This window comes from Podarcis liolepis, assembly GCF_965112155.1.
Source record: "Podarcis liolepis genome assembly, chromosome: 5".
In the NCBI taxonomy this organism is placed as follows: Eukaryota; Metazoa; Chordata; class Lepidosauria; order Squamata; family Lacertidae; genus Podarcis; species Podarcis liolepis.
The window spans coordinates 103,237,379-103,256,047 of record NC_139556.1 but is presented as its reverse complement, the minus strand read 5'-3'; the positions used below and the strand labels follow the sequence as shown (position 1 = coordinate 103,256,047).

The following is an 18,669-nucleotide window of genomic DNA, read 5'->3' as shown; positions in this document are numbered from 1 at the left end:
CAGTGTTCTCGAAGCTACCAGCATGAGTCTGACCAAACTGCGGGAGGCAGTGGAAGACAGGAGGGCCTGGCGTGCTCTGGTCCAGGGGGTCACGAAGAGTCGGACACGACTAAACGACTAAAAAACAACAATAGGTTATCTCAAGCCATTTGCACATGTTGCCATGCCACCAGTCCATGCAGAATGTAGGCACCCTATATATAGAAAGGAGCAAAGCAGGGATATTTTAGGGAGCAGGCGGAGCCCATGACTTACATCCTAGGAGCTGACACAACACAAAACACTGTTGCTGTATGTAGGTTTAATTGTATTTGTTTTTTATCTTAATTTTTTTGACATGTACATCCAGGTTTTTTCCTTTAATTTGGGGGGGGGGGCTCGAAGAGAGTGGGGCCCTAATCTAGAGCTGGCCCTGCCTGTGAGAGCAGGGCCTGGGGCCGGAGGGGCCACTTCTAGCAGACTCTCTTTCTGTCCTTGCGTTCCCAGTGCCCAACACCTTCCCCAGCAAACTCCAGCATTACACCTGTCGGGGCTTCAGAGTCATTGGGCTGGCGCAAAAAAGTCTGCCGGCGGGAATGGAAGTGGCTTCCCTGACAAGGTAAAAGAGAAAGCCTCTGTGTGTGTGTGTGTGTGTGTGTGTGTGAGAGAGAGAGAGAGAGAGAGAGAGAGAGGGATGGATGTCCAGGATCCTCTGAAGTGGACAGTGCCGACCAAAGCTCTCTGCCTGAGGTCATTCTAAAACAGGGGTCAGCAAATGTACTGCGCCTCAGGCTGGTGTCTCCAGTGCTGATCACGCAGTGGGCTGAAGGGCAGGGGAGCGTGTGCCCATATGTGTGCACACACGCTATTTCAGGTGCACTTCTGGGTTGGAGGAGCACCGGAAATAGCTTGTGCGCATGTGCACGGGCCTCCTCCAACCCGGATGTGCACCACAAATAACGCTTGCACAAGCTATTTCAGGTGCTCCTCTGACCTGGAAGTGGGCAGCCGTGCAGCACAGCGCCAGTAAGAGCGGGTGGCGGGGGTTGCCGCAGGCTGGATAAACGAACCCCTCGGGCCTGCGGGCCTTAGTCTGGGGACCCCTGTTCTAGAAACTAGCTAAACCCACAGGAGGCTGGGAGAAAGTCACGGGTCCAGCAGAGCCAGAAAGCAAAGCCCAGACTCCATAGCAGCGCCTGAGGAGTTAGAACTCGCCTCTGAGGCTGGAGACGCTGCCTGTTTTTTTAAGGCAGCAAAATCCATGTGGTTGGCTGGTTGCTTCCCACTCCCTCGCCATTTCCACATTTGGAGACATTGGATTATACGGCCTTGAAAACTCATGGAGTCATCAGCCTGCGGGGATGGAAGGGAACCTGAGGGTCATCTAGTTCCAAAGCTTGCAGTGCTAGAATCTTAGCTCAAGAAACCCTGGCAGGCACCCTGAAGCAGAGGCTGGATGGCTGCTGCGGTGAGGTCCGTGGAGGCAATTGGTTGCCCATGGTGGGAAGCAGAATACTGGACTGGGCAGCCCTCCCTGGCCTGATCCAGGAGGGCTCCCAAGAAGAGCTCTGCAGCAGGATCAGACCAAGGGCTTCCCAGGTCCAGCATTGGCCTTTTGCAATCTTCTCTAGTTCAACCCTAGTTCAAGGGCAAAGGCCTGACTCAGAGCCTTATTCTGCTCCCTGTTAGCTTGGCCACTTCAGGATGCGGCCAGTTGGATCTCTGTAGCCCTGACCCGCCTGCTTCTTCCATCCAAGGGAGCAGCTGGAGTCTGGCCTGACCTTCCTGGGACTCCTGATCCTGGAGAACCGGCTGAAAAGCGAGACGAGGCCTGTCCTGGAGGAGCTCAGCGCCGCTCGCATCCGGAGCGTGATGGTTACAGGTGGGAGAGCCGGTTGGGGTGCTGGAAGCCAGAGAAAGAGGGGTCCCTTCGGTGCTGAGCTCCCTGACCCAGTTTCAAAGGCCCCTGGGCTGACAGAGCTCTCCAGAGGTGGCTGGGAATACCTGTCCTTTCCCCCAGCACCAATCAGCGTGCAAAGTGCTTTAAATCCCTCATTTCATTTATTCACATAGCAACCCCAAGACTGTCCCTCAAGCTTCCCAGCTGTGCAGGGTCTTGAACCCGTAATGTCGGCCAATAAACCTGGAACACTTCAGCCTCGGATGGGCTCGCAGAAGAACATGCAGCCTGCCTCTCTCCATCCTGTGGGAATGTTCAGGGATGCAGAAGAGGATTTATTGTTTGATTATAGCCTTTTCCAACTTGTGTTAACAAGTTCCACAATTTAGCAGAGTAACATTACCCTTTTAAAAGTTGCAGCGGATGCTTTTCCTCAGGCTCGCTAAAGCCTCTATAATAACTGTTCTGGTATTTTCCCCTGATTCCTTCATAAAAGATAAGACACGACACAGTCTTCTATAAAAGTATAAAAAGGTTTACTCACTCACATTCTGTTCACAATCGGATTCCAGAAGGCAGACTTAGTTTCCAGGTGTATGTTAATTTTCTAGGCTATCTCATAAGGAGACAGTCCCTTTGTCCTCTCTTGGCTGGAGCCAAGAGAGAGTCTTTGGCTAAGCAGATGTTGCTTCTTCGATGCAGGTAGTCAAAGGGAGAGAGATGGCTGCCCTGCCCTGTGCTTTTGTCGTTACCTGCGCAGGTGAGGCCACGCCCACCTCTAGTCACATGCAGAGGAAGTCTGTCCCAGCCCAGAAGGAAACAGGAAGGACAAACATTCCTCCCCAGGTGTAAACATGTTCACTCTAGGAATGTTGTACTTGACTGCTCTTGTGCTTCACATCCCACACAATCCATCCCTTGTCATTGTCTTCTCTCTCAAGCTGCCCACCATAATAGAATGGTAGATTTAGGAGGGGTCCTCTTGTCCAGCCCCCTGACATATGGCCACCCAGCCTCTGTCTAAAAGCCTCCACGGAGGAAAGTCCCCCCCCTTCTGAGGGTGACCGTTCCATTGTCAAACAGCTCTGATAATAATCATAATCATAATACAGTGGTGCCCCGCAAGACGAATGCCTCGCAAGACGGAAAACTCGCTAGATGAAAGAGTTTTCCGTTTTGGAGGTGCTTCGCAAAACGAATCTCCTATGGGCTTGCTTCGCAAGACGAAAATGTCTTGCGAGTTCCTGCGGGTTTTCCCCCCTCCCCCCTTTTTCTAAGCCGCTAAGCCGCTTATCAGCTGATCCGATAAGCCGATAAGCCGCTAAAAGCCGCTAATAGTGCTAATAGCGCTAATCCGTCAATGGGCTTGCTTCGCAAGACAAAAAAACCGCTAGACGAAGAGAATCACAGAACGGATTCTTTTCGTCTTGCGAGGCACCACTGTAACAAATTTTATTATTTGTACCACTCCCATCTGACTGAGTTGCCCCAGCTACTCTGGGCAGCTTCCAACATACCGTATTTTCACGCTATAAGATGCACCAGACCATAAGATGCACCTAGTTTTTAGAGGAGGAAAACAAGGAAAAAAATATTCTGAATCCCAGAAGCCAGAACAGCAAGAGGAATCTCTGCACAGCGATCCCTCTTGCTGTTCTGGCTTCTGGGATAGCTGTGCAGCCTGCAATCGCTCCATAAGACACACACACATTTCCCCTTACTTTTTAGGAGGGAAAAAGTGTGTCTTAGAGAGCAAAAAATACGGTATATAAAAACATAATAAACATTAGAAAATTCTTCCTGCTGCCAGAAAGTTCTTCCTAACGTTTAGTCTGAAGGAGTGCAGCCCGTTCCTCTTGGCAGAGCCGAAGAATTTGTGCGGAGTGCCACCTCTGGACGTCAAGATCCCAACGCGCAGGGGATGACGCCCCTGTCTTGACTTTCCAGGTGACAACATTCAGACAGCAATCACCGTCGCCCGAAATGCCGGCCTGATTCCTCCCGGCAGCCGAGTGATCCTTGTGGAGTCGAGCGGCCAGCCTGGGCTTCCCTCGCCCTCCGTCACCTGGGAGCTCCTGGAGGAGAGGAAAGAAGACCAGGGCGACAGCAGCGAGTCCAAGGTAAGGGTCCCGGGGGGCTCCCTGGAGGGGGTTCCTTCTCCCCGCTTCTGGATCCTGGGTGGGGCTGGCAGAGCAGAGTAAAGGATGCCAGGCAAAAGAGGGCATGACCCAGGGGTGTCCGAGCGGCCCTCAGCACCTTCTGACCTAGCACAGAGCCCCCGAGTGTGGCCTGGGCATCCGTCCCAGGGCACCTCTGTTTTTTGGGTCTTTGTTTTAATTAATCTTTATTGGTTTAAAATCAACACATACACACAAAGAAAATTCAGGAAAAAAGAGCAAATAAAAAAAGAAAACAAAGACATGACAAAATTATACAAAAGGGAAAAAATATAGAATACATCATTTACAAACAAACAAACCACGATATGTAACACTGCTTCACAAATGCACAAAAATATTTCCATCATCAGCTTCTGACTTTCTTGATGTGGGTCCTTTTTTTCCTCGATTCCTTGCCTCTGATTTTCCCTAAATCTTGTTTGTATCCTTTTTACCTTATTTCAATTCGAGAGTTATTCGAAGCATTCTCAAGTTTCTATACGGAGACCCTGTTCTTTTAGATACTCTTTATACATCTCCCATTCCTTTTTAAACTTTTGGGTCAATCGATCTCTATTCCCCCCCCCCCCGTCATATATGCTACTTCCATGTATTCTGAGTGACCTGCCTCTGCCGGGTGGGATCCTGGTCTGACGCCAGAAGCAGCAGCTGCCTCTTCCCTTCCTCCTCTTTTGCAGGAGAGAGACCTGGAAGTGGGAGGAGGAAGAGGGCCTGATCCTGGAAGGGGCAGCTACCACTTCTGCCTGGATGGGAGAACCTACGAGGTCCTCAGTCAGCACTTCAGGCACTTGCTCCCAAAGGTGAGTTGGGACCCCGGGGGGCGTCTCTCGGGGGGGGGGCGCACAGCACATTCAGACAGAGCCCTTCGTTTGGGGGAGGGCAATAGAGCGTCTGTTTGGCATGCAGAAGGCCCCTGCTTCTGCCCTGTCTGGCAGCATCTCCAGGTAGGGCTGGGAGAGCAGCTGCTGCTGCTGCTGCCAGTTGAGCGGGCAATATGGCCCATGCTCTGACCTGGAACAAGGCAGCATGCTGTGCTTCCAAGGAGGCTGGTCGGATCCAGACAGGCCTGGGAGGCCCCCCAGGCTGCCTCTGCCCTTCTGCCCGCCCGCCTGGGCGCTGGCACAAGCCGCTGCGCCAGGCCCCTTCCCCAGCCTGCCCCTGAGGTTGGGCCTGGACTCTGCGCCCTCTTTCTCCCCGCAGCTTCTCCTGGACGGGACGGTGTTCGCTCGGATGTCTCCGCCTCAGAAGGCCAGCCTGGTGCAGGAGCTCCAGAAGATGGAGTGAGTGAGCCCAAGCTCAGGAAACACACAGTGGGGGGGGGGGGAGGCAGTGTGGTGCAATGGTTAGAGCGCTGGGAAATGCCAGGGTCCAAATCCCCGTTCAGCCCTGAAGCCCACTGGGTGGGAGGTGGCCTGGTCGCGCACTCTCGGCCTGGTCTACCTCACAGGGTTGTTGGGAGAGTAAAAGTTGGAGAACCACCTTAAGGTGTCCTTCAAAACCTTCAGAATTTAAGCCACGTTCTGCCATCTCTAGGAATCTTAAAACGTGTCTTGAGCTATTATTGCCACCTGGCTGCAGCAGAGGGAATGCAGTGAGCCTGCTCTAGATCATTATATATTATATAATATTATATATTTACTCCAGGTGGCTTACAGATAAAAATAAGAGGCGCTAAAAACATGGGGGGGGGGAATCATTAAAAGACAATTAAACATTGGTAGAATTAAATCTATATCTATACTATGTGGTTGGCTTTCCTGATTTTTGTACAAGTGCCCAGGAACATTAGCAGCAGAGGGCTGTTAAAGGGCTTCTGTGCCAAAATTCCTGCTAGGGTTTCCTGCTCTCTGCTCAGAAGGCAGAAGTGCTGCAATTTGCCAACGCCTTGCCTGACCTGCGTGATTTTGGGCTCACCCAGACTTCCTTTTGCGCTGCGCTTTCCAGCAACAGACTTCAAAGCTCTGGGTTTTCTTTTGTTTGGTTTTGCCCTCAGCATAAACCCACGTTTTACCCCTGAAGCAGAGCAAATGTTGATCTGCCGAAAACCTGTTGCTGTTTGCTCTGACGGCGGGTTTCCCGGGGAAAGTGCGAGGGCAAATAATAATAATAATAATAATAATAATAATAATAATAATAATAATAATAATAATGGTTTGTTATTTATACCCCGCCGATCTGACTGGGCCACTCTGGGAGGCTTCCAACCAAATATCAAAAACAATACAGTGTCAGACATTAAAAACTTCCCTAAACAGGATGGCCTTCAGGTGTCTTTTAAAAGTAAAATAGTTGTTTATTGCCTTGACATCTGCTGGGATGGTGTTCCACAGGGCGGGCGCCACCACCAAGAAGGCCCTCTGCCTGGTTCCCTGTAGCTTGGCTTCTTGCAGCGAGGGAACTGCCAGAAGGCCCTCGGTGCTGGATCTCAGTGTCCAGGCAGCAAAGAGGGGGAGAAATGTTGGCCAGCAAAGAGGGGGGGGGATGGCTCAGTCCAATGCTGTGCATGGTTCTAATGAACATGCAGAGATCCAACTAAGCTGGATGTGGCTTGTTACTTCAATGTCAGGAGAAACTTTGTGTACATAGACTCTGCTATTGAAGTGAATTTGACAGTTTGTGCTGGACCTCAGTGTCCGGGCATAACAATGGGGGTGGAGATGCTCCTTCAGGAATACTGGGCCGAGGCCATTTGGGGCTTTAAAGATCAGCACCGACACATTGAATTGCGCTTGGAAACTGGGAGCCAACGCAGATCTCTCAGGACCGATGTTATGTGGTCTTGGCGGCCGCTCCCAGTCCCCAGTCTAGCTGCCGCATTCTGGATTAATTGCAGTTTCCGAGTCACCTTCAAAGGTAGCCCCACGTAGAGCGCATTGCACTAGTCCAAGCGGGAAATAACTAGAGCATGCGCCACTCTAGCGAGACAGTCCGCAGGCAGATAGGGTCTCATCCTGCATACCAGATGGAGCTGGTAGACAGCTGCCCTGGACACAGAATTGACCTTCACCTGAACAGGTTAAGCAACCCTGAACACTCTGCTCGGACGCGGAGCTTTAAAGCACAAATGCTCTGCCGAGAAAGACGATGCAAAAGGGAGTCTGGACGAGTCCTTTCTGCGTGTGTTTGCGTGACTTTCCCCCCTTTCCTTTCCCAGCTACTTCGTGGGCATGTGTGGAGACGGTGCCAACGACTGCGGGGTCAGTATACGGAACTATATTTCGAAACCTTCCAAAGGGGTCCATCGTCTCCGGGGAGGGGCAGCCTATTACAGGCAGGTGCAGGACGGACCAGATCCACGGGCAAATGCCACCTGCAACTGGTCCTGAGCAAGGCTGAGAGCGGCGGCTCCTCTGAGTCCATGGGCTGCTCCTTAGCAGAACCTGCAGCCGGAGCGCCCAGTTCCTTTCTCCCTCCTGGGCTGCAGAGGCCTCTTTTGCCCAGGGATGCCCATGGACCTGCTGCTGTGCCCTCCTTTTTTAGGGCACCCTGCGCTTTGGAACTCCCTGTCGATGGATATCCGCCAGGCGCTTGTGCAATTCACTTTTTGGTCCCCACTTAAAGCCCTCTTGCTTAGACAAGCCTGTTCAGGTGATTGGAAAATCAATGCAAGCTTCAATCTGTTGCAGTCTGCTGCTATTTTAACTTTTCAAAAGTCATATATATATATATATATATATATATATATATATATATATGCTTTCGTAGATTTTCACGGGTACAGGAATGCAGGTTTTGGTGTCTTCAACTCAAACACTGAGATCCTGCTCTGTTCCAGTAACAAGAAGCCGAAAGCACCAGCCTGAAGATGACGAGTGAGACCTCGTCGAAACGTCGCCTAGACACCCCAACTCTTACACGGGAAGACACCCGAAGACACCAAAACCTGCATATATATATATATATATATATAATTATTATAATTATAATTATATTATAATTATTATATATTATTATTATTATTATTATTATTATTATTATTATTATTATTATTAAGATTTTGAAAAAAAATTATACATATAAAACAAAACCATTTCGAACATTAAAATACCCTTAGACTGCTTTCCCTCCCTTCATGGGTTCCATCTTTAAAATTGAATTTACTTCATCTTTTACCCTTATCTATCTATTATACAGTATAACCATAATTACCATAAAAAAATCACATTGCAAGTGTCTTTACATCCCTGCCAAAGATTTTTAACTGTTTACAGTGGTCCTTAAAATAAATTACAAATTTACTCCAGTCTTTAGAAAATACTTGATCTTCCTGGTTTCAGATCTTTCCCGTCAGTTTTTCAAAAGTCTTAGGACTGCTGCTGTCAATTTATGTTATTGATAATTTTACTTGCTTTGTCTTTTCTTTGCTTGGTTGCGGTTTTTATTTTTACAATCCTAGAATCGTGGAGTTGGAAGGCACCCTGAGGGCATCCAGTCCAGCCCCCTGCAATGCAGGAATCTTTTTAGCCCACGTGGGTCTTGAACCCGCAGCCCTGAGCTTAAGAGTCTGATGCTTTACCCGCTGAGCTAACTAAAATAAACTCCCAGGCCGGCCACACACTTCCTTCCCCCACGGCCGCCCCAGAGTATTGCCAGCTGCTTCGAGGGGTTGCTGGCCTGCCGGGTCTGCAGAGCGCAAGGTGGTGTGTGTCTGGGGTGCTGGCGGCGGCATCTCAGGGCGTGTCGGTCGCCCGGGGGTTCCTGCACTGCAAGCGCGTCCTTCCTTGCCCCAAGTCCTGAGACTGGGCTGCTGTTGCCTTTCAGGCCCTGAAAGTGGCCCATGTTGGAATCTCCCTCTCCGAGCAGGAGGCCTCGGTGGCTTCCCCCTTCACCTCCAAGACCCCCAACATCGAGTGCGTCCCAGAGCTGATCAGGTGAGCCCCAGAGTCCTGTGGGGAAGGTGGGGCCCTCTCTCCCCCTGGTGAGCAGAATCAAGCCGGGGGGTGGGGTGGGGACGCAGTGTTGAGATTTCCATTCTGCCTTAAGGAACAGACATGTGGAATTGTTACGTGTCACAGGTCTGTTTACATTCCAGCACAGTATGCTGGGAACTTCCGTTGTGTGTATAGCTTTTGCTTTTCCAGTTCTCTCTGAGACGACACAAGAGAGAGGCGACATGTTTCTTTGTCCTGATTTATGATTAATAAATCTGTAGTTGTAGCATGCTTCCACAAGCCTCAGGCCTATTCTGTGTGCGCAGTTCGCTCTGCTGATAGCGTGCCCTGGCTTTGAAGCCCGGGTCGCTGATTCACATCGGAGCACAGGCCAATGGAAGGAGGCGGCACAGCTGGGGCTTGCCAGCTGGCCTCCCGGCCCCCTGCATGTCGAGACGCAGAGTGGGGGTGCTGAGCTGGCACAGGTTGGCAGGAGGCCGTGCAGAGGGCTTGAAACCGCCCAAGAGGCCCCACTTTCCTCCTTTGCCTGGTTCCCAGTTCTCTAAGTCATAGAAGTGTAAAGTTGGAGGGGATCCTGTAGTCCACCCCCGCTGCAACACAGGCCTCTCCAGGCCCTCCTTGCCAACCCTTCTCCCTCTCCTCCTTCTCCCCGCAGGCAAGGCCGTTGTGCCCTCGTCACCTCCTTCTGCATGTTCAAATACATGGCTCTCTACAGCACCATCCAGTACCTGGGAGTCCTGCTCCTCTACTGGGTACAGGGCCAGGGGAAGGGGGTGGGCACGGGGGGGGGTGTCTCTCCAATGGCCGGGTGTCCTCCATGCCTCATCCGGAGGGCCAGGGAGCTGCTGCACTCCAAACCAAGGGATTCTACCCCCTTCCGAGGGAGTCTGTGGAACAGTTCTTACCCTCCTGAAAGGGTCCTTCCTTGCAAGTTGACTCCATTGGTTTGGATGCTGCCCTCTGGAGCAGCAGGAATCCGGTTGGCTCCGGGCCCCCTTTCCAGCCAGCACAGAAGGGGCCATGTGGCTCCGTTGGGGGTGCCTGGGCCCTGGACCCTCAACCTGGCTCCCTCCTGCTCTTCTTCTTTTCCAGCAACTGAACACCTTTGGGAATTACCAGTTTCTGTTCCAAGACCTGGCCATCAGCACTCTCGTTGGCATGACAAGTAAGCGCTTCCTAGCAACTCCAGGTTAGGGTGCCGGCCCTTCTGGGCTCCGGGGGCCTTCTGGCTGCCCCAGGGACATCCCCACCGCCCGCCTCTCTCTTTGCAGTGAGCCTGAATCAGGCCCACCCCAAGCTGGTTCCTCACAGGCCCCCTGCCCGGCTCACCTCTCCGCCTCTGCTGCTCTCCCTGGGGCTCAACCTCCTCCTCAGCCTGGCCATGCAGGTCTGCGGCTTCGTCCTGGTGCAGAAGCAGCCCTGGTACTCCACCAGAGACCTCCTCAGGTAGGGAGGCCTGGCTGCTGCCTGGAGATGGGCTGGGGGACCCTCCTGGGGGGAAGGTGGGGGAGAGAAGGCTGGCTCCTGGCATCCCTGATTCCATCCCCGGGGTCCTTTTCAGCGCCTGCTCTCCTGGGAACAAAAGCGACGCCACGTTCCCTGCCTCGCCCAGCAACCGGACGGAGGCCGATGTGGACAACGGGTACAAGAGCTACGAAAACACCACCGTGTGGCTTCTCTCCACCTTCAACTGCCTCCTGGTGGCTCTGGTCTTCTCCAAGGGGAAGCCCTTCAGGCAACCTGTGTACAGAAACCGTAAGAGCAACGAGATCGACTGGTGGGGTTGTGGGTGGAGAGAGATGTGGCCCCTCGGAGACCCCAAGAGCCAGAATCCCCATCGGAGGCTTCATGCCTCCCTCCTGAGAGTCGGAGGTGGGCTGCATCCAGACCCTCCCCGCCTTCCTGAAGCCTCGCAAGTCCTCTCCCTTTGGGTCGGCCTTTGGACAACGCTTGGTCCATTTTTATTTTGACGTGGTTGGTTAGAACTCTAGGACCCTCATACATATGGGACCGCCTCTCCCGATCTGCCCCGCGGAGGACCTTAAGGTCCATATATAGCAACACCCTCGAGGTCCCGGGCCCTAAGGAAGTCAGATTAGCCTCAACCAGAGCCAGGGCCTTTTCAACACTGGCTCTGGCCTGGTGGAACGCTCTGTGTGCTGGTCCCGTGGGTTACCAGAGATGCAAGGTCCAAGTCTGGTCCGTGGTCAAAGGTGCAACATGGAGGCAGTTCGCAGTAGCTGAAGCCGGGTGCAGGGCAGGGAGTCAGGAACAGGCTTGCATGCAGGGAGCCAGGGTGGGTCAGGAACTCAGGCAGGAACTAGCAACCAACAACGTTGCTCCCCCAACTTGGGACTGGGGCTGGCCGGCTTTTATCTGCCCCGAGGCATAGGGCGGCCCCAGTCCACAGGTGACTTGCCTCTCCTGGCCTGGAGGCGAGCACTCCTCCTGTGGGAACTTAGTTCCCTCCGCCTCTCTGCCCTGAGCCTCTGCAGCTCAGGAGAGGCTGGAGGGCTACCGGACCCAGAGGCAACCTCAGCCTCCCCTGACAGGGCTGGGAGTGGAGCACCTGCAGGCAATGGGTCCTCCATCACCTCAGGAACCAGAGCAGACTCAGCTGACGCCTGCACCTGAGGATCCAGCACAGGTGAGGACCCTTCAGGCTTAAGCCCCAGCCCCGGCTCAGCTGGTTCTGGAGGCGGGGAATCCTGTGCAGGTTGGGATTCCTCAGGTTCAGCCTCCGAGTCCGAATCCCAGGCCATCACACCCTGCCTCATGAGACCAGGGCCCTGCGGGATCTGACTTCTTTCCGCTGGGCCTGTAAGACAGAGTTGTTCCACCTGGCCTTTGGCTTAGAATCAGTTTGATTCCCTCCCCTTCTTTCCTTTTTCCTTTTTCCTTCTGTGATGGAACTCCTATTTGGGGACTTCCCTGGCTTTTTTTCCTGACCCACGTAGGACCAGTCTGGATAGTTGGCCTTGGTGAAGATTTGACGTTTTCATCCCCAAAAAGTTTCTGATTTGAGTTTCTATTGAAATGAGGCTGCATTTTAATGTTGTATTTTAATCTTGTTTTTAAGTTGTATCTTAAGTAATTGTTTTATATCTGGTGTTAGCTGCCCTGAGCCCGGTCTTGGCTGGGGAGAGCGGGGTATAAATAAAATTATTATTATTATTATTATTATTATTATTATTATTATTATTATTATACCATGAATCATGGAATTGTAGAGTTGAAAGGGACTCCGTAGGGATGCAATGCAGGAATTGCAACGGAAGCATCCATGACCGAGGGCCACCCAGCCTCTGCTTAAAAACCTCCAAGGAAGAAGAGTCCACCACCTCCTGAGGAGACCCTTCCCCTGCGCAATGGCTCTTCCTTTTGGAAAGCTCTTCCTCGTCTTCATTTGGAATCTCCTTCCTTGTCTTCAGATCCCTCAGTTCAGATCCCATCCAGAAAACAAGCCTGCTCCCTGCCAGCTCTGCAGGCTGCTGAAGCCCCCAGGCCCTCTCTCAACTCCCCGTGATTCCTGCATTGCAGGGGCTTGGACTAGATGACCTTTGGGGACCCCCGACTCTCCAGTTCCATGGCTCTGTGCCCCCCCAACGGCCTTCCTCCCCCAGTTCACCCCCAACTGCCTTTTCCTTCCAGATGTCTTTGTCCTGGTCTTGGCACTGCAGCTGGCCGTCTGCCTCTTCTTCCTCTTTGCCCACATCGAGGGTCTCTATGCCACGATGGATGTGAGTAGAAATGCCCCCCCTCGCCCCAAGTGCTGCAGCTCGTCCCTAGTCCCCCCCCTCCCGCTGCCCCTCTGGGGGTCTCCCGGTAGGCCTGGCGTGAGACCCCTCCCTAAAGCCCTGCAGGGCCCTCTTTCAGGCAGCTTATAAGGTTCCTATGTGGGAGGGGCCCCACCTAACACCCCCCTCCCTTAAAATAATCCTCCTGCCCAGATGCTTAGGAAGTTATTTTAACCTGGTTTAGCATTTTAACTTTTCACACGTTTTAAAGCATTGTGAATTTTTCAGGATCATTTTTTTCTTTTTTAAATAAACCACTTTGAGCCCCCCCCCTTTTACAGTCCAGCAGTGTATACAACTTATGAAAGAAAGAAATACTTTTTTTAAAAAAAGTACCCCCCCCCCCCGCAGGTTCTGATCCCCTGTGCATCTCCTTCCCTTGCTGTCATCCCAGACGTATATTTAACTGGGGTTAAAAAATAGCACAATTAATCACTAGCTCCACCCCTGAGTGGATTGAGGGCCAGATTCAGGGCAAGTGGTGGCCCCCAAGCCATCTCAAGAACCTGCAGTGTGCAAAGGCAGCCACCAGGTGGCCTCATAACAGAAGTTTCCCTTCTGCTCCTTGCAGAGGCCTCTACCTTAGATTTTAAAGCAAGGGAAATTATGTACTGTTGTGTTTTAAAAACACCCATTTTTAACTGTTTTTACGGTGCATTTGTAAATTGCCTCGAGACACGTGGAGAAGGCGATTCAGGAATATGAGTTAATAACAAGCATAAAAATGAAGAATGGTATCTTTGTAACACTGATGCTCAGGAGAGCTGGTGGGCTTAGCGGTTAGGAATGCTGGGCTAGGGACCTGGGAGAGACCCAGATTCGAATCCTGCCTCCCCGCTCACACATCAAGCTCTCCCTGGGTGGGCCAGTACCTGCCTCTCAGTCTGACTCTACCTCACAGGGCTGTTGTGTGGGGGGGGGGTTAGAGACGGGGAACCATGCCCACCCCCTTGAGCCCTTGGGATGAAAGGCAGCATATAAGTGCAATACATGAAATTAAATTGAAATAAATGATAACAGCAACTGATGCAACTACACCCACTGGAGTAAAATAGAGCATCCCAGAGGCGGGGGGGGGGGGAGAGACTGCAAAGTGGGCATGGAAACGGGGTCTTTGGACTGGGCATGCTTGGCAGGGGGCATGGCTGGCAGTGCCCCCCCGCCCTGGCTGTGCCTTCTCCCCCTCCATCCTCCCATGTCTCTGACCTGCTTCTGCCTCCATCCCCCCCCCCCCAGCTTGTCTGCACTCCCATCCTTTGGAGATTCTCCCTGCTGGGCCTGCTGCTGATCACCTTCACCGTCTCCCTGGTCATCGAGGTGAGTTGGACCCATTGGCTTCCCCCGCCTGGGCTGCTCAAGGCCCCCTGAAGGGCTGCAGGGGGTGTGAGAGCCCAGTCCAATCCTCCTCCTCCTCTTGGGATACGTGTGGGAATGTTCAGAGAGGCAGGAGAAGATATATTGTTGAATAATATCCTTCCTAACTTGCGCTAGCAGGTTCTATAACTTAGCAGAGTTCTAACATTCCCCTTTTAAAATGTGCAGCGGTTCGCTTGCAGCAGGCTAGTTTTAGCCTTTCAATATAAGATTCCTGGTAATCCCCTTTAAGGTAAAGGTAAAGGGACCCCTGACCATAAGGTCCAGTCGTGGACGACTCTGGGGTTGCCGCGCTCATCTCGCTTTACTGGCCGAGGGAGCCGGCGTACAGCTTCCGGGTCATGTGGCCAGCATGACTAAGCCGCCTCTGGCGAACCAGAGCAGTGCACGGAAACGCCGTTTACCTTCCCGCCAGAGCGGTACCTATTTATCTCCTTGCACTTTGATATGCTTTCGAACTGCTAGGTTGGCAGGAGCTGGGACTGAGCAATGGGAGCTCACCCTGTCGCGGGGATTCAAACCGCTGACCTTCTGATCGGCAAGTCCTAGGCTCTGTGGTTTAACCCACAGCGCCACCCACATCCCTGTAATCCCCTTTACTCCTCTTTAAAAGGAATAGGCACGACACAGTCTTGTGTAAAAAGTATAAAAGAAGTTTACTCACATTCAGTCAGTTCACAGATGAATCCCTGAAGGCAGACTTAGGTATAAACAAGTATAAACATGTAGAATCTATCCGATAAGGAGATGGTTCCTTTGTGTTCTGTTGGCTGGAAGCTGAAGAGATGTTGCTTCTTCTATAAATGGAGTCAGAGACAGAGAGAGAGGGCTTTGTGACTTGCCCCTTTGTGTTACCTGGACAGGTAAGGTCATGCCCATCTCTGGTCACATGCAGAGGAAGTCTGTCCCAGCCCAGGAGGAAACAGGAAGTTTTTCTACTGGCTGAACCAAGCACCCCCTTGCACGTCCACTCTAGGAATGTTGTACTTCACTGCTACCTGTGTTTCGCATCCCACAATGCAGGGCTTGTCCCGGCTGCACCCCAGGAATGGCAAGGAGGGTCTTCCCAACTGCACTTATCGTGGCTGACTGTGTTTTGGACGGATCTCTTTGAAATCCATACAGTGGTACCTTGGTTCTAGAACTTAATCCATTCTGGGAGTCCGTTCGACTCACGAAACCGTTCAGAAACCAAGGCACGGCTTCCGATTGGCTGCAGAAGCTTCCTGCACTCAATCAGAAGCAGCGTAAGCCGCGTCAAACATTTGGCTTCTGAAAAACGTTTGCAAACCGGAACACTTACTTCCGGGTTTGCGGCGCTCAGGAGCCAATTTGTTTGGGAGCCAAGTCGTTCGAGTACCAAGGTACCACTGTATTTTAATTCTGGTCGTGTTCAGTTACATTTTCATGATCATCTCAGTTTTGGGCACTTTCTGTTTTATCTGCAGAAGCTGCCTTGATTCCTGGGCTGGGGAAAAAGCAGACTAAGGATAAATTTTATCTATCATCTATCTATCTATCTATCATCTATCTATCTATCTATCTATCTATCTATCTATCTATCTATCTATCATCTATCTATCTATATCTATCTATATCTATCTATCATCTACAGTGGTACCCCGCAAGACGAACGCCTCGCGAGACGAAAAACTCGCAAAACGAAAGGTTTTTTCGTTTTCGAGTTGCCTCGCAAGACGAATTTCCCTATGGGCTTGCTTTGCAAAACGAAGCTTGCCCCGGGGACAGCGGGTCTTCTCTTTTGAAGCAAGGGGCGGCGGGGAGAAGCGATCTTCTCCCCGCAGCCCCAGGTCCGGGGACAGCGGGAAGCGCAGCGCTTCTTCCCCGCTGCCCCCGGACCTCTTTTGAAGCAAGGGGCTGCGGGGAGATCGCTTCTCCCGGTGCTCTGAAGCGGGGCGGGGGGGCGGGAACACCTTCTGAAGGCGGGCGGGGGGCGAAAGTCTTTGTCCCCCCTGCCTACCTTCCCAGGGGCTTTTAAATCGCCCCGGACAGCGGAGAAGTCCTCCGCTGTCCCGGGGCGATTTTAAAATGCCGCCCGCCAGCATTTTAAGATCGCCCGGACAGCGGAGAAGTCCTCCGCTGTCCCAGGGTTTTTTAAAATGCTGGGGGTGGGAAGAAAAGCCCTTGCCCCCCCCCCCAGCCTTCAGAAGAGGTCCGGGGATAGACTGTCCCCGGACCTGGTCTGAAGGCGGTTTCCCTAGGAACGCATTAATTGATTTTCAATGCATTCCTATGGGAAACCGTGCATCGCAAGACGAAAAACTCGCAAGACGAAGAGACTTGCGGAACGAATTAATTTCGTCTTGCGAGGCACCACTGTATCTATCTATCTATCTATCTATCATCTATCTATCTATCTATCTATCTATCTATCCATCTATCTATCTATCTATCTCAGCTTTAGGCCAACAGCCATTCGTCCGAAGGACACAGGATAAAAATGCAAGATGAAAACACAAAATACATGACTCAATAACAAAAACAAAAGCAATCACTCCATTCCCACACACAAATTAATTATTATTATTATTATTATTATTATTATTATTATTATTATTATTAAATGAATACGGAGCCTGCTGAGGCTTCAGTTCCACTTGCTCTGCCTCTTCCCCACGCAAGGGCCTGATCCCCCTTCTCTCTTGCAGGAGGCCGTCATTGAGAACAGAGCCCTGTGGGCGCTTCTGAAGAGAGCCTCTGGGTACCAATCCAGGAGCCGATACCAGAAGCTGCGGAGGGCCCTGGAGAAGGACCCCTCTTGGCCGCCCCTCAACCGAACGGACTCTGCAAGCCCCGACGCGGTTCGCGTGGCTGGCTTTGGGGCGGCTTACAGCAACCCGGCGTTTGTGAGCCACGAAGAGCCCGTCTGCGGGCCGAGCGTCTGAAGCGAGGTTGCCACGTCTGCATCTCAAGGGCCACCTCCTTGCTCCCTGGTCAAAAGTGGGTGCCATTGGCAGCAGCAAGGGGCAGCCCTGAGGGCAGGATTCCTTGGCCGACGGAGAGGCGGGCGCAGGCCTCGGCTGCTGCTGTTTGGACAAAGCTTGGGAGGCCAGATCCGGCTCTGCCACTAGGTGCCATCCGAAGCCCTCGAGGTGGCAGCCCCGTGCGTGGCCGGCCGGCCAGCCTGCCACCTCCACCACCAGCACAGAAGCAGTGCCAGAATTGGGTCTGAAACAGCACAAGATCCTTCGGAGCCTGTGGGTTCTCTCGCGATCTTGCCCCAAATGGGCACTGATGCCAGCGCTGCTTCTCTGCCCGTGGTGGAGGCGGCAAAGCAGGCAGAGAAGCAGGGTCTGCTTGTGGGGAGTTTATCCTGCGTTGCTTCACGCTGTTACCCTGCCCTGCTCCAGAGCAATTGCCCCAACAAACCTTGATTTTTCTAAAAAATAAAAAAGCGAGTTTGTTGCAGAAGCACACCAGATGCCGTTTACTGGCACAGCCTGAAGTTCTTCCTTTGCAGCTCAATCTCACGCTCAATATGACGACTGTCTGGAAGCAGCCTTGGAAGCAGCCCATAGTTTGTGGCAGTGGGGCGGGGGGGGGCAAGGAGAGTTGGGGGACGACGACTCATGAACGAGTCTCTGAATAAAGCTTCTTCCTGGGACTGGCAGGTGGGGAGATGTGCTTGCGATGTCCCTTTGGGGCACCTGGTTGTCTACTGAGACCGCTGCTGGACCACCTGAGCCATGGACCTGATCCAGGGAACTCTGTGTGCAGAGATAGACTGAGACAGCAGAACCTCCGTGGTCAGGAGCAGCCTACCTCTGAATCCCTGTTGCTGCGAGGACAGGATCCTGCACCGGATGGGATCCCCTCTTGGGCCTGGCCCAGCTGCTGCAAAGCTCTCTGAAATAAACTCGGAGTCGAGAGTGGATTTCATGCTCTTTATTCAGCTCATAGTGGTGAGGAGGAATGGAAGTTCCCCCAGAATGTCTGCTTTATATACATTATTGACACAATGGGCCGCAGGTGATTGGCTAATTCTGGGATTCTCCTGTAGGCCAATCAGGTTGCGGATTCACTTCCACCTGGAGCTGGATTGGGTGGCTCCTGTGGACCAGTCAGACTGCTGCATTCTGAATCCTATTCTTCTAGGACCAATCAGACTGCTGCCTTTTGGATCCTATTCAGCTCAGTGCATAACACTCTCCTTTGGGCCTCACGAAGTGAAGGGGGTGCTAGTGAGGGGGTGCAGAGCCCACAAGAGGCAGGGAAGCCTCTCACCCTGAGCAAGAACCACCTTCCTTTTATTATATATAATATAACAAAAATAACAGAAAGAAAAGACAAAGAACAACAAACGTAACAACTACAGCAAAGAAAACTGTACATAAAAACAATATCAAATCCATGAAATGGGATTCTCCGAATCCCATGACTTCCTCTCCACCCCGGTTCCTTTATTTTTTCTCTCAACTGCACATCATTTCCAGGAACCGCCTTCCTGAGCCAGGAACACCCGGCTGCTCTGTCGCTGCTGTCTACTCGGGAGCAACTAGGAGGGCTGCTGGAGGCCAAACGGGTGG

The 18,669-nt window shown here is 52.2% G+C and overlaps 1 protein-coding gene across 5 annotated transcripts in view; it reads left to right on the top strand.

Moving 5' to 3' along the window:
- LOC310707134 (putative cation-transporting ATPase 13A4) overlaps positions 1-17,551 on the top strand; it is a 47,627-nt gene extending 30,076 nt beyond the window's left edge. For 4 of the 5 annotated variants that reach the window (XM_083503932.1, XM_083503930.1, XM_083503928.1 and 1 more), the window contains 14 exons: positions 487-598; positions 1,737-1,861; positions 3,827-3,999; positions 4,737-4,859; positions 5,260-5,339; positions 7,214-7,256; positions 8,821-8,930; positions 9,607-9,703; positions 10,044-10,116; positions 10,223-10,397; positions 10,513-10,706; positions 12,603-12,691; positions 13,985-14,065; positions 16,792-17,551. In XM_083503932.1, the coding sequence (XP_083360058.1) occupies positions 487-598; positions 1,737-1,861; positions 3,827-3,999; positions 4,737-4,859; positions 5,260-5,339; positions 7,214-7,256; positions 8,821-8,930; positions 9,607-9,703; positions 10,044-10,116; positions 10,223-10,397; positions 10,513-10,706; positions 12,603-12,691; positions 13,985-14,065; positions 16,792-17,028 (1,712 nt within the window). In that variant the 3' untranslated portion in view covers positions 17,029-17,551. The remainder of the gene's footprint in view (positions 1-486; positions 599-1,736; positions 1,862-3,826; positions 4,000-4,736; positions 4,860-5,259; positions 5,340-7,213; positions 7,257-8,820; positions 8,931-9,606; positions 9,704-10,043; positions 10,117-10,222; positions 10,398-10,512; positions 10,707-12,602; positions 12,692-13,984; positions 14,066-16,791) is intronic. The other variant, XM_083503931.1, reaches the window with a different exon arrangement.
- Positions 17,552-18,669: the final 1,118 nt, after the last annotated feature.